At 47.2% G+C, this 15,284-nt stretch overlaps 1 protein-coding gene across 1 annotated transcript in view; it reads left to right on the forward strand.

Annotated features, from left to right (window-relative positions):
* LOC111535918 (putative uncharacterized protein CXorf42) overlaps positions 1 to 13,959 on the forward strand; it is a 66,271-nt gene extending 52,312 nt beyond the window's left edge. Inside the window, exon 2 of the mRNA XM_023202159.1 lies at positions 13,874 to 13,959. Within this exon, the coding sequence (XP_023057927.1) occupies positions 13,874 to 13,886 (13 nt within the window). The 3' untranslated portion in view covers positions 13,887 to 13,959. The remainder of the gene's footprint in view (positions 1 to 13,873) is intronic.
* The last annotated feature ends 1,325 nt before the right edge of the window (positions 13,960 to 15,284 follow it).

The following is a 15,284-nucleotide window of genomic DNA, read 5'->3' on the forward strand; positions in this document are numbered from 1 at the left end:
TGATCTGCCTGCTTTGGCCTCCCAAAGTGCTGGGATTACAGGCGTAAGCCACCATGCCCAGCCAATGCTACACTTTTAAACAGCCAGATCTCATGATTACTCACTATCATTAGAACAAAACCAAAGGGGAAATCTGCCCCTATGATCTAATCACCTCCCACCAGGCCCCATCTCCAACACTGGGGACTACAGTTTGATATGCATTTACAGTATCAATTGCTGCATACCAAGTTCTCTCTGTTTTGGGCCTTTGTAATAGTCACAATGTCAGGTACTACTGGTGCCAAATGTGGTATTATGCACTGAGCTGCCTATAATCAATGGTAAGTCTCCAAGAAACCAAGGTCTTGTGCACAGGCCAGATGGGGTTATTGAATGGAGAAATAGTCCCATGAAACACTTTGGCTTCCTTAAGCTCAGCAATGATGGCAATTATTTTTTTTTTTTGTCCCCTAGGCAGCTGATATTGTTTTTTGGGAAACAACAGTATTAGGTGTTGGTCATCAGGTGGTCCATGGTCTTCTATATTTCCCACTAAGATGGCCATAGCAATTGCAATTCCTGTCAGGGCTTGGGGGCAAAGGCAAGTGGGGGTACACATGGAAAACACATCAGTACCAATATTTCATTCAGTAGTGGGGCCATGACAATGGAGGTTAGTAGGAGCCCAAAATCAGAGAATACGATCTGTTTTCTCCTCATCTTGATGCAAGGGTTTGTGGGGATCACAGTCACCTGTGTACTGGTATCTAAAAGGGCTAAGAAGTGCAATTCCTCTCCACTTTTCAATTGAACTCTAACCTTGGCATAGGGCCTCTGGGTCGCCTGGGTACAGAAGGATCTTGTTTATAACCCCTAATCTTTGGATCTTTGTTTGTAACCCCTAATCTTATTTATATTTGAAAGCTGAGTGTCAGAGCAAAAGTTGCTCAGGATCTCTGATTTGTCTCCAAATCCACCAGGAGAGGTGGAATGCCATCACTGTGCAGACTCTAGCGGGACCACTTATCAAATTCCCATGGCCTGGTACCTGGCCTTGAGTTTCTTAGTGGGGAGCCCATCAATCTGCTTTCGTGGTTCCATTATTGAGTAATCAGACTCAGAGATCTCTTTGGGAAGGCCTTTGCCCAGATAGTCCAGAAGAGGGCACTCAAGTACTATTTTTATGCTCCTTTTTTGGAGGGGAGGGGTCAAATTTTGCTATTTTATCAGAAGCCACTTTTTCTGTTCCTGAGAATTTCTCAGTTAAGATCTGGATCACATAGAAGATTGATGGACTTGACCTCAGGAGGTGGCTTAATTGGGCTTGACAACAAGCAGGAGCAGCACGAACAAACCTATAAATCTAAGTCTGGTTAATCTTCTCATCTACTGTTCCCACTCCCTCATACTAGACCCAAGAAACCACCAGGAGGGCTGCAGGACCTCCATAACCTCTGTGAAAGTGGTTGAGACACGTATTTCAGTAACTAGGTACTCATGATGTGTGGACCAAATCTGTCAGAGACCAAATAGTACCCAGCTGAGGAATGAGATGGTCGTTGGTATACATATAGTCTCATCTCCCCACCTTGCTCCTCCTCCTCAGAGAAAGTGGCCACTATCAAGGCACTATGGAGGAGGGGGTCTGTAGTGATGTACCCCTCAAGGAGCCACTTTCCTTTATGAAGTTTATTTAACAAGATTATCTTTTTCATAATGGAAGCAAACTAGCCAAGTGTCTATGGTTTCTTCCTCTAAGCAAGTCTTTCTTCTGGCTTGGCTGCTGGGCACTGACCCTATCTAGTGAGATCACTGGACAAAGTGATTCTAAAGAGCTCTACATTATTTTTATTAGAAGCATGAGTCTCAGTAACATGCTGCATGGCATGTTGTCCATCAGCCCCAGGGAACTGCTTAGATCTAGGAATAGTTTTGGGGTACAAGTCAGTTTGCAGGGTCTCCAATGACTTCTGGACCCATCATCAGAGAACAGTGTCCAGGGAATTGTTTCTGTGGCTTCTTAGAGCCCCTCTGCTGGATCTCTAATTTGATCCACTAGTTTATCTCAGCCGAGGTGATGGGGATAAACAGGAGGACCGATGGTTACCTTGGAACCAAAAGCTTTTATGAACCATTTTCTATCATCCTCCAAGTATACCCTGTGACTTACAATAGCAATTCCTGAGACCCATTGGCATGGCTGGTAAAGTGCCACGTGAGGTCTGCTAGTACTTCCCAGGACTCACCCTCTGACTCCGGTCAGACCCTCTGACTCTGGCAAATGATCCCTTAGCATCCTCCAGGAGTGCCCTGCAAGGTCTGCTTACACCCATCATTGGTGAATTGCCCCACGAAATGTTCAGGCTCTTTGCTCTTCAAAAACGGCATTATTCATAATCAACTACCCAGCTTGCCATTCCAATTTTTCAAGAGCTCCGCTGAACTAGAGAGAGCTGAGCTGCTGGGTGTCAGAGTAGTTGATTAAGATAAGTCAAAATAAAAGTTACAGTCAGGCTTTAATCACTTCCTTTGATAGTATAAGGAAGGGACTGAACCAGAGAAAGTACCAACTCCTCCATTATTCCATTTTACCACATGGAGTGGCTCCAACAGGGGTCTGATGGATTAGCACAGATGCAGGGCATCATCATCTCACTGTTAAGGGAGCCCTGAACAAAACGCTTCTGCCATTTTATGAACCCAGGGGCAGGAGGAGGTGACGGGGAAGGGCTAGGAGTAGAAAAGTACTGAGTACTGAGTCAGCCTGGAGAAAAAAATATTTTTAGGCACCCCCCAACTCCCACCATGGCAAAAAGAGGTATTAGCCCAGGTGCTTGAGAAAGGCCTCTGCCACCTGAGAAGGTGGACTCCAAATGGAGGCATCTGGTCTAGGAATGCAGACATGTGTGAGAGCATGATCAATTAGGGATGCCTGAGTCCTTGACTGCAACTCCATTCACAGCCTGCAATGCACTGGCTGTGCATCAAGTCTGATGTGGGGAGGGCACATCCCCCCATGACCCCTGCCAGGTAAAGCTTTCGTAATTGCCTATAGCGAGGCCTGAAAGATCACCCATAGGTTTTTGGCCAAGAGTTGAATTCACTCTCTCCAGTGGTCCTAGCACTTCCTATGAGAGGTCTTGCTGTCATTGTCTCTAAAAGCATGAAACAAAGGAAGTCAGAGCTCCACCCCTTTGGAATGCAGCTACTGTGGGGCTGGGTATTTCTAGTTTCCATTACAGAAATACTGAATCCACCCTTGCCCCCACCACACCCACACAGGGCACTCAGGAGAAGGGGAGGCAGGGCTGTGGTTTCTGGCCTGCTGTGGCACTAGAAGGTTCATAGCAGTGAGTCTGATGGGCTTTCTGGGTGTCAGACCAGACAGAAGAACCAAAGCCAGTCACTATCATCAGTAGTATTCTAGCTCCGGAGCTTACGTGTTCACCAGTGACAGTGTCTGCCCAAATCTTCCTTCTGGCTCAGCTGCTGGGCATTGACCCCACCTAGTGAAAGCTTAGGACACACCTATCCCTGGAATACTGGGCAAATTCTCCCAGCTCAGGAGAGTGGTGGGCTCTTTTTGGTTCCTCTGCTTTTTCAATTCTATCTGTTATGGTTAGTGTCAGGCCTCTGAGCCCAAGCTAAGCCATCATGTCCCCTGTGATCTGTACGTATATATACATCCAGATGGCCTGAAGAAAGTGAAGAATCACAAAAGAAGCGAAAATGGCCAGTTCCTGCCTTAACTGATGACATTCCACCATTGTGATTTGTTCCTGCCCCACCTGAACTGAGTGATTAACCTTGTGAAATTCTTTCTCCTGGCTCAAAACCTCCTCCACTGAGCACCTTGTGACTCCTGCCCCTGTCCGTAAGAGAAAAACCCCCTTGGATTGTAATTTTCCACTACCTACCCAAATCCTATAAAACAGTCCCACCTCTGTCTCCCTTCGCTGACTCTCTTTTTGGACTCAGCCTGCCTGCACCCAGGTGAAATAAACAACAAAGCCTGTTTAATGGTCTCTTCACACGGACGCGTGTGACATTTGGTGCTGAAGACCCGAGTCAGAGGGACTCCTTCGGGAGACCAGTCCCTTGACCTCACCCTCACTCTGTGAAGAGATCCACCTATGACCTCGGGTCCTCAGACCAACCAGCATAAGGAACATCTCACCAATTTCAAATTGGGTAAGCGGTCTTTTCACTCTCTTCTCCAGCCTCTCTCACTACCCTTCAATCTCCCTGTCCTTCCAATTCCAGTTCTTTTTCCTCTCTAGTAGAGACAAAGGAGACACATTTTATCCGTGGACCCAAAACTCTGGCGCTGGTCACGGACTCCGGAAGACAGTCTTCCCTTGGTGTTTAATCACTGCAGGGGCACCTGCCTGATTATTCACCCACATTCCATTGGTGTCTGATCACTGCAGGGACGCCTGCCTTGGTCATTCACCCACATTCCCTTGGTGGCAAGTCAGTTGTGGGGACACCTGCTTTGGCTGCTTACATTGCAGCCCAGGGCTGCTCCCCACCCCCTTCTCCGTATCTCTACCCTTCTCTTTAAAGTTGCCTCCTTCACTATGGGCAACCTTCCACCCTCCATTCCTCCTTCTTCTCCCTTAGCCTGCATTCTCAAGAACTTAAAACCTCTTCAACTCTTGCCTGACCTAAAATCTAAGTGTCTTATTTTCTTCTGCAACACCATTTGGCCCCAATACAAACTCAACCATGGTTCTAAATGGCCAGAAAACAGCACTTTTGATTTCTTCATCCTACACAATTTTTGTCAAAAAATGGGCAAATGGTCTGAGGTGCCTTATGTCTAGGCATTTTTCATACTTCATTCCCTCCCTAGTCTCTGTTCCCAATGCGACTTGTCCCAAATCCTCCTTCTTTCCCTACTGCCTGTCCCTTCAGTCCTAACCCCAAGCGTCGCTAAGTCTTGTGAATCTTCCTTTTCTATTGACCCATCTGACCTCTCACCTCCTCCCCAGACTGCTCCTCCTCAGGTCGCTCCCCTCCAGGCTGAATCAGGCGCCAACTCTTCTTCAGCCTCTGCTCCCCCACCCTATAACCCTTCTATTACCTCCCCTCCTCACACCTGGTCTGGTTTACAGTTTCATTCTGTGACTACCTCTCCCACCTGCCCAACAGTTTCCTCTTAGAGAGGTGGCTGGAGCTGAAAGCATGGTCAGGTTACATGTGCCTTTTTCTCTCTCAGACCTTTCCCAAATCAGTCAGCATTTAGGCTCTTTCTCATCAGACCCCACTAAATATATACAGGAATTCCAATACCTAACTCTGTCCTACAATTTAACCTGGAGTGACTTAAATGTCATCCTAACTTCTACCCTCTCCCCAGATGAACAGGAGTTTTCTCTAGCCCAATCTCACGCTGACAACCGCTGGCTCCATGAGCCAGACCTCCAGGAAGGCATTAGAGCAGTTCCCCGAGAGGATCCCCAATGGAACGATCAGGCAGATTCCCCAGGTATAGCTAAGTGAGATTACATGGTTTCCTGCCTAGTTGAAGGGCTTTAAAAGGCAGCTTACAAAGCTGTTAATTATGACAAGCTTAAAGAAACTACCTAAGGTAAAGATGAAAACCCAGCCCAGTTCATGGCCTGCTTAGCAGCAACCCTTAGATGCTTTACCACCCCAGACCCAGAGGGGCCAGAGGCCACCTTATTCTTAATATGCATTTTATCACCCAATCTGCTCCTGACATTAGGAAAAAACTCCAAAAGTCAGATTTCAGCCCTCAAACCCCACAACAGGACTTAATTAACCTCGCCTTCAAGGTGTACAATAATAGAGAAGAGGCAGCCAAGCGACAATGCATCTCTGAGTTACAGCTACTTGCCTCCACTGTAAGACAGCCCACAACCACGTCTCCAGCATACAAAAACTTCAGAACATCCAAGCCACAGCTCCCAGGGGCTCCTTCAAAACATCCCCATGAACCTTGCTTCAAATATCAAAAGCCTGGCCACTGGGCCTCAGAATGCCTGCAGCCCGGGATTCCTCCTAAGCCATGCCCTGTCTGTGCGGGTCCCCACTGGAGGTCCAACTCACATCGCCACCGCTCCTAAAGCCCCTGGAGCCCAAACCCAGCGTTCCTTGGCTGGCTCCTTCCCAGATCTCCTCAGCTTAGCAGTTGAAGACTGACACTGCCCAATCGCTTCAGAAGCCCCCTGGACTATCACAGACGCCAAGCTTTGGGTAACTCTTACAGTGGAGGGTAAGTCTGTCCCCTGTTTAATCGACATGGGGGCTACCCACTCCACATTACCTTCTTTTCAAGGGTCTGTTTCCCTTGCCCCCATAACTGTTGTGGGTATTGACGGCCAAGTTTCAAAACCCCTTAAAACTCCCCCACTCTGGTGCCAACTTGGACAACATTCTTTTATGCACTCCTTTTTAGTTATCCCCACGTGCCCAGTTCCCTTATTAGGCTGAGACATTTTAACCAAAGTATCTGCTTCCCAGATTATTCCTGGACTACAGCCACATCTCATTGCCACCCTTCTTCCCAAACCAAAGCCTCCTTCACGTCTTCCTCTCATATCCCCCCACCTTAACCCACAAGTATGGGACACCTCCACTCCCTCCCTGGCAGCTGATCAAATGCCCATTACTATCCCATTAAAATCTAATAACCCTTGCCCCACTCAATGCCAGTATCCCATCCCACAACAGGCTTTAAGGGGATTAAAGCCTGTTATCACTTGCCTATTACAGCATGGGCTTCTAAAACCTATAAACTCTCCTTACAATTCTCCCATTTTATCTGTTCAAAAACCGGACAAGTCTTACAGGTTAGTTCAGGACCTGTGCCTTATCAACCAAATTGTTTTGCCAATCCACCCTGTGGTGCCCAACCCATACACTCTTTTGTCCTCAATACCTTCCTCCACAACTCACTATTCCGTTCTTGATCTTAAAGATGCTTTTTTCACTATTCCCCTACACCCCTTGTCCCAGCCTCTCTTTGCTTTTACCTGGACTGACCCTGACACCCATCATTCCCAGCAGCTTACCTGGGCTGTATTGCTGCAAGGCTTCAGGGACAGCCCTCATTACTTCAGCCAAGCTCTTTCTCATGATTTACTTTCTTTCCACCCCTCCACTTCTCACCTTATTCAATATATTGATGACCTTCTACTTTGTAGCACTTCCTTTGAATCTTCTCAACAAAACACCCTCCTGCTCCTTCAACATTTATTCTCCAAGGGTTATCAGGTATCCCCTCCAAAGCTCAAATTTCTTCTCCATCTGTTACCTACCTCAGTATAATTCTTCATAAAAACACACGTGCTCTCCCTGCCAATCATGTCTGCCTGATCTCTCAAACCCCAACCCCTTCTACAAAACAACAACTCCTTTCCTTCCTGGGCATGGTTGGATACTTTTGCCTTTGGATACCTGGTTTTGCCATCCTAACAAAACCATTATTTAAACTCACAAAAGAAAACCTAGCTGACCCGATAGATCCTAAATCCTTTCCCCACTCCTCTTTCCGATCCTTGAAGACAGCTTTAGAGACTGCTCCCATGCTAGCTCTCCCTGATTCATCCCAACCCTTTTCATTACACACAGCCAAAGTGCAGGGCTGTGCAGTCAGAATTCTTACACAAGGACTGGGACTGCGCCCCCTATAGCCTTTTTGTTCAAACAACTTGACCTTACTGTTTTAGGCTGGCCATCATGTCTCCGTGCAGTGGCTTGCTGCCGCCCTAATACTTTTAGAGGCCCTAAAAATCACAAACTATGCTCAACTCACTCTCTACAGTTCTCATAACTTCTAAAATCTATTTTCTTCCTCCCACCTGACACATATACTTTCTGCTCCCCAACTCCTTCAGCTATACTCACTCTTTGTTGAGTCTCCCACAATTACCATTGTTCCTGGACCAGACTTCCATCCGGCCTCCCACATTATTCCGGATGCCACACCTGACCCCCATGACTGTATCTCTCTGATCCACCTGACATTCACTCCATTTCCCCATATTACTTTCTTTCCTGTTCCTCATCCTGATCACATTTGGTTTACTGATGGCAGTTCCACCAGGCCTAATCGCCCCTCACCAGCAAAGGCAGGCTATGCTATAGTATCTTCCATATCTATAATTGAGGCTACTGCTCTGCCTCCCATCCACTACCTCTCAGCAAGCCGAACTCATAGCCTTAACTTGAGCCCTTACTCTTGCAAAAGCACTACGCATCAATATTTATACTGACTCTAAATATGCCTTCCATATCCTGCACCACCATGCTGTTATATGGGCAGAAAGCGGTTTCCTCACTATGCAAGGGTCCTCCATCATTAATGCCTCCTTAATAAAAACTCTTCTCAAGGCCGCTTTACTTGCCAAGGAAGCTGGAGTCATTCATAGCAAGGGCCATCAAAAGGCATCAGATCCCATTGCTCAGGGCCACACTTATGCTGATAAGGTAGCTAAAGAAGCAGCTAGCATTCCAACTTCTGTCCCTCACAGCCAGTTTTTCTCCTTTTCATTGGTCACTCCCACCTACTCCCCTACTGAAACTTCCACCTATCAATCTCTTCCCACACAAGGCAAATGGTTCTTAGACCAGGGAAAATATCTCCTTCCAGCCTCACAGGCCCATTCTATTCTGTTGTCATTTCATAACCTCTTCCATGTAGGTTACAAGCCACTAGCCCACCTCTTAGAACCTCTCATTTCCTTTCCATCGTGGAAATCTATTCTCAAGAAAATCACTTCTCAGTGTTCCATCTGCTATTCTACTACTCAGGGATTGTTCAGGCCTCCTCCCTTCCCTACACATCAAGCTCAGGGATTCACCCCTGCCCAGGACTGACAAATTGATTTTACTCACATGCCCTGAGTCAGGAAACTAAAATTCCTCTTGGTCTGGGTAGACACTTTCACTGGATGGGTAGAGGCCTTTCCCACGGGGTCTGAAAAGGCCACTGTGGTTATTTCTTCCCTTCTGTAAGATGTAATTCCTCAGTTTGGCTTTCCCACCTCTATACAGTCCAATAACAGACCAGCCTTTACTAGTCAAATCACCCAAGCAGTTTATCAGGCTCTTGGTATTCAGTGAAACCTTCATACCCCTTACCATCCTCAATCTTCAGGAAAGGTAGAACGGACTAATGGTCTTTTAAATACACCTCACAAAGTTCAGCCTCCAACTTAAAAAGGAGGACTCTGTCAAGGATAGAGCCCCAACACTCACCAACCAAGCAAGTAATTATGCTGAACCCCCTTGAGCACTCTCTAATTGGATGTCCTGGGTCTTCTCAATTCTTAGTCATTTAATACCTGTTTTTCTCCTTCTCTTAATTCAGACCTTGTGTCTTCCATTTAGTTTCTCAATTCATACAAAACTGCATTCAGGCCATCACCAATCGTTCTATATGACAAATGCTCCTTTTAACAGCCCCACAATATCACCCCTTACCACAAAATCTTCCTTCAGCTTAATCTCTCCCACTCTAGGTTTCCATGCCGCCTCTAATCCCACTCAAAGCAGCCCTGAGAAACATTGCCCATTATCTCTCCACGCCACCCCACCAAACATTTTCGCTGCCCCAGCACTTCAATAGTATTTTATGTTATTTTTCTTATTAATATAAGAAGGCAGGAATGTCAGGCCTCTGAGCTCAGGCTAAGCCGTCGTATCCCCTGTGACCTGCATGTATACATCCAGATGGCCTGAAGCAAGTGAAGAATCACAAAAGAAGTGAAAATGGCTTGTTCCTGCCTTAACTGATGACATTCCACCATTGTGATTTGTTCCTGCCCTGCCTTAACTGAGCCATTAACCTTGTGAAATTCCTTCTCCTGGCTCAGAAGCTTCCCCACCAAACACCTTGTGACCCCCGCCCCTGCCCGCAAGAGAACCACCACCTTTGACTGTAATTTTCCACTACCTACCCAAATCCTATAAAACGGCCCCACCCCATCTCCCTTTGCTGACTCTCTTTCAGACTCAGCCCACCTGCATCAGGTGAAATAAACAGCCTTGTTGCTCACACAAAGCCTGTTTGGTGGTCTCTTCACATGGACGTGCATGAAATTTAGTCCCTTAATCATCATCATTGTGGAAGATAATGTTTATTAAACACCTACAGCATGGCAGTGATTTGTTTTATGCGACCACCAGAGCCGGAGCCAGAGGAAAAGGCAAGTAGGCAAGATAAAAAGGAGACTTTATTACGTAGCCAATGTATAGAAAGAGAAGGCGAGGTTCACCGGTCTCTGGCAGTGGAGGCCGAAGAAGTCGCTCCGGCGTTCTCAGGGGAGGTTCCTAGGTCCGCGTATGAGAAGGGGCCGAGGAAGTTCACGCCGCCTGCCTGCCGGGAGCAGCTTTTATGTCTTGGGCCTGGGAGTGGGGGGGGCAGTAGGCGGGATGCGGGTGGGTCGAGGGCCGTGCGGTGGGCGCGGCCAGGTAGGTTTTGGTTTCCTCGGTCAGACTTCATGCTGCGCCTGCGCAGTTGACCTGTGCCTTCCCCGGGCACGGGAAAGTTGGTGATGAAGAACCCGGAAGTACGCCATCTTAGTCACCTTTGTTCTTTGTTTCCCTCTCCCTCCGTCCAGACAGTCCAACCTTTTATTGATTATGATGATTGGGGGCGTCATTGTCTGTCCGGCTGCTTCCTGCTCTCGGGGCGTTGTCATGAGGGTCTATGGTTGGCACCTGGACGTAGGGATGTAAGAGCATCTGGTTGAAGGCGACACAGGTGATCTCTTGAACTTTGGCTCGGAGAAATTTGATTAAAATGGGGGCAAAACATAGGATAAGACAGAGGATTAATATAGGAATGAGGAAGGGGAGCAAATTTGTTGTATTACTGGTAGCACCTATATGGGTGGGCCTGGGGTTAGGGGGGTGTTGAAGTTTTTTAGTTCTGTTTTAATTCTGTTTAGGGTTTGGATGTTTGTATCAACCAGGCCTGACTCATTTATGTAATAGCAACATTCTTCTCCTAAGAAAAGACATGTTCCTCCTTTCTCAGCTGTAAGAAGATCTAGTGCTCTTCTGTTCTGTGCTGCCACCTGAGCTACTGAAGTGATTTGGCATTGTAAAGAGGCTAGACTTTCAGCCGAAGCCTCTATGGTTTCTTGAATTTGGGCGGTTAGAGATCGAGTAGATTGTACAGAATGGGCGAGTGCCCCAGTTCCAAGCCCTGACGCCACTAAGGAGGAGGCTAGAGAAATTCCAATGACTAAGGGAAAGAAGATGGCCCGTTTTTGGAGATTATTAGGAGGAGAGTTAAATTGTAGGGTGAGTTCAGCCACTTCTGCTTTGCTATATAGAGTTAAGCTAGGTACTAGGGACACTGGGACGCAGAGGGATTGGTTGATGGATGCATGGTTAAGGACCTTGAAGAGGGTTTTATTACACCAGAAATAACCTCCAACGGGGGTTGTCTGGGTCTTATTGGGCGATTGGGTGTGCTTACACCAGGAGGAGTTTGGGGCAGAGTAGCAGAAAGGAAGGATTGGATTTTCTGGCTTTTGGTATAGTGGGACTTGGAGTAAGAACGGTTTTTGGGAGGTACCTGTAGAGTTAGTTGTAGCCTTGAAAGCAGTAGGTAAGGGGACTGCCACTAAGGGGGCTCTTTCAAGGGCTGCACAGAGGAAACACTGGGAGAGATTTGTTACGTGAGCTGCCTGTGTTAGGTTTAACCCTTGATGGACAAGCTTTAACTATGAGAAGGGGTCTTTATGGGGGGGGGTGTAGTTGGTCTTGTAGGGCCTGTTCCTGTGATTGTATGGCTAAGGTTAAATTTTGTAGGACTTGTATATTTTTAGGGAGGGATTTTTGTTGGACAAGTGTCCTTTTTATTAAGAGTGTGGCAGTCGGATATGAATCTTAAATAGGATCTCCGTAGAGTCCTCCTTTTACTCCGCCAGTGGTTGGAGTGTATAAGAAGAGTAGTAATGTAAGTATAAAGTAGGACTCCATTTTGGTGTTTTTTAAGGGGGAGAGAAGGACGTTGACTTAGTCAACAGCGGAGAGTTTTGTAGCCGATAGAGAAGAAGTGGAAGTATAAAAATAAAAGAATTTAGATAACAGTAATTGTTTTACCTGGTATTAGATAGGCAACAGTGGTGACGTAGTGGAGGTAGTTGCTAGGAGACGGTATTGTCCGCTGCCGTTTAGATGTAAGGACACCGGTTTGCCTAGTGTCTGGAGTATTGTTTCGTTTTAGTTAAGACTAGGCCGGAGATCAGACATTGGTTTGCCTAGTGCCTTAGGTGCCTAAAGGTCTAAAACAATAATTAGAGGAGATATAAGAAGCAGGTAATAGAATGATGACAGTAATAGAATGATGACAGAATAGTTAGGAAGGAGCCGAGGAAAAGGAGGGCAGGAATAGACTGAAGAGGAAGGTGGAATGAGAGTAAGAGACAGCTACGGATAAGGCAAGAATGAGAGGGAGTGTGGAAGGTGGGTAGGCGGAAGTGCCGAGGGATGGAAGGAGGGGCAGCCTCAACAATGGTAGGCGGGACTGAGGAGGAGGGTGGAACTACAGCGGAAGCCGGAGGGGAGGTGGAGTATATGGCGGGAGTGGAAGGGGGGGGAAGCTGACACAGGTGAGTCAGACAGGAAAGATGACTCTTTTCTGACTTTGCTAGGTCCGCGCCTTAGCCAACTTGACTTGGGCCAAGGAACATTGGCTACACAAGTCTGGTCGAGAACGCAACTCTTAAAACTTTTGTATATAATTTATTTTAGACTACTTGCTTAAGCGCTGGCAGAAATTACTGAGGTCGATTAAAATGTTACGGTCTAGGGTGCCTTCAGGCGGCCATTGAGACTGGTTGTCTAATTTATATTGTGGCCACGCCACAGTGGAGAGGAACACCAGTTGCTTTCGCCTAACATCTTGTTCTAATTGTAAAGTTTTGAGATTTTTTAGAAGACACTCTAAAGGGGAGTCTCTAGGTATTTTGGATTGGGGGTTTCCCATTGCCTTCCTCTCGCCTACAGGCGGAAACGGAAACTGAACTCTACCTGGCTACAAAGCGTCCTTTGGAGCCACTAGAGATCCGTGGGAGGCTCCTGGAGCTGGAATGGAGATTACCTCCAGGTGGACGTCTCCATCCTGGACGGGTCTCACACGGAACAGAATGGAGTTCCTTTGGGCAGACGTCTCTACCTTTGGGAACTCTCCTGTGGGTCACCTGGTGACCAAAAAGCCTTGGGCCTGCGCAGGACTTCTGGCCAAGGAGTATGAGAGGGAAGCACCTCCTCACCCCTAGGAGGCTTGGAGGTGTGGAAAGCGATGTCTAGGTCCTGGTCGTCCACGGCATGGAAGGAGGAGGCTCCTCGGACCTTGGGGGCCCTGAGGAGGGGTCTCCTCCCGGGTTTGGCACCACCTGATTTGTTTTATGCAACCACCAGAGCCGGCGCCAGAGGAAAAGGCAAGTAGGCAAGATAAAAAGGAGACTTTATTACGTAGCCAATGCATAGAGAGAGGAGGCAAGGTTCACCGGTCTCCAGCGGGGGAGGCCGAGGAAGTCGCTCAGGTGTGCGAGGTTCCTAGGTCCGCGTATGAGGAGGGGCCGAGGAAGTTCACGACGGGCGCCTGCCAGGAGCGGCTTTTATGTCTTGGGCCTGGGAGTGGGGGGGGCAGTAGGCGGGATGCGGGCGGGTCGAGGGCCCTGCGGTGGGCGCGGCCAGGTAGGTTTCAGTTTCCTCGGTCGGACGTCATGCTGCGCCTGCGCAGTTGACCTGTGCCTTCCCCGGGCGCGGGAAAGTTGGTGATGAAGAACCCAGAAGTACATCTTAGTCACCTTTGTTCTTTGTTTCCCTCTCTCTCCGTCCAGACAGGCAGGCCTTGTTCTGAGTGTTCTACTTGAATCTTTTCATTTCATCTTCTTTTCAGCCCTATGAACTAACTACCATGAAAATTCCATTGTACAGATGAGGCTCAGAAAGCTAAAACAACCTGCCTAAAGTCACAAATCCAGTAAGTAGCAGATCTGTGATTTGAAACCCTCTGTCTGCATTGAGAGTCTCTGTTCCTCCTATTAAGCCACACTGCCTCCTATACTTCTGAAACTGCCTTTGCAAAATTATGACTAAGACAGTGAGAGAGATTTAACTTAACCAACTCCATTTTGCTTCTAACCTCCAAACTGTCCTTGTTCATTCCTGGGTGTAGGCCCAACTAACCTTGGAAAAAACTTAGTTTATAGTTTAAACAAAGATGGTAATAGCCTTTCCCAAAGCAGACTTCCTTCTTGCCTGGGGACTAGATTGCCTTTGTAGGACACAAGATTGGACATTATAGTTTAGGAGTCATGCAGCTGGAGGCTACAAGATTCTAACCCTTCCTAAACTGCTCCTAAGATCAGTGCTTGAGATATTTTGCAAACCCTGCACTTGATGGATCAGCTGGCACCACCCAAATGGATAAACTGGCTCATCTGATCTTGTGGCCCCCACCTAGGAACTGACTCAGCGCAAGAAGACAGCTTCAACTTGCTATGATTTCATCTCTGACCAATCAGCACTCCTGGCTCACTGGCTTCCCCCCAACCACCAAGTTATCCTTAAAAACTCTGTTCCTTGAATGCTCAGGAAGACTGATTTAAGCAATAACAAAACTCCAGTCTCCTGTAGAGTCGGCTCTACATGAATTACTCTTTCTCTATTGCAATTCCCCTGTCTTTATAAATCAGCTCTGCCTAGGCAGTGGGCAAGGTAAACCCCTTGGGCAGTTATACTTCTTCCTCCCACCCCAGTGCCCTTACCCCTCCATGCCATCTCAGCAGCATGATCTTTACATATGGGTCCTAGATTTGTGTAGTGTTTTCCAGGCAGCAAGCTTAGTATTTCTTCCTGGATAGAGAGGACATTTAACGAAGCACTTCCCTTTCTGTGTTGCAATTGAGACCAATTGTCTTAAGGTGGGAAACTACTCCATATACAAAGCATAGTGGTTAAAGGCAGGGCTTCTGATACTTGGAGATGTCAGGGACTAATAAAGTTAATAAAATTGGGTCCTGACATAGGTTATTATCTTTTTTATGTCACTAATTAAGGACATTTAAAACAACACCATTTATACTACTATTAAAATAATAGTAGACTGAACATGGTGGCTCACACCTGTAATCTCAGCACTTTGGGAGGCTGAGGCAGGAGGATCACTTGAGGTCAGGAGTTCGAGACCAGCCTGGACAACATAGGAAGAACCAGTCTCTATAAATAATAAAAAAATTAGCTGGGTGTAGTGGTGTATGCCTGTGGTCCCAGCTACTTGGGAGGCTAAGGCAGGAGGAGTACTTGAG

This window comes from Piliocolobus tephrosceles, chromosome 12, assembly GCF_002776525.5.
Source record: "Piliocolobus tephrosceles isolate RC106 chromosome 12, ASM277652v3, whole genome shotgun sequence".
Taxonomy (NCBI): Eukaryota; Metazoa; Chordata; class Mammalia; order Primates; family Cercopithecidae; genus Piliocolobus; species Piliocolobus tephrosceles.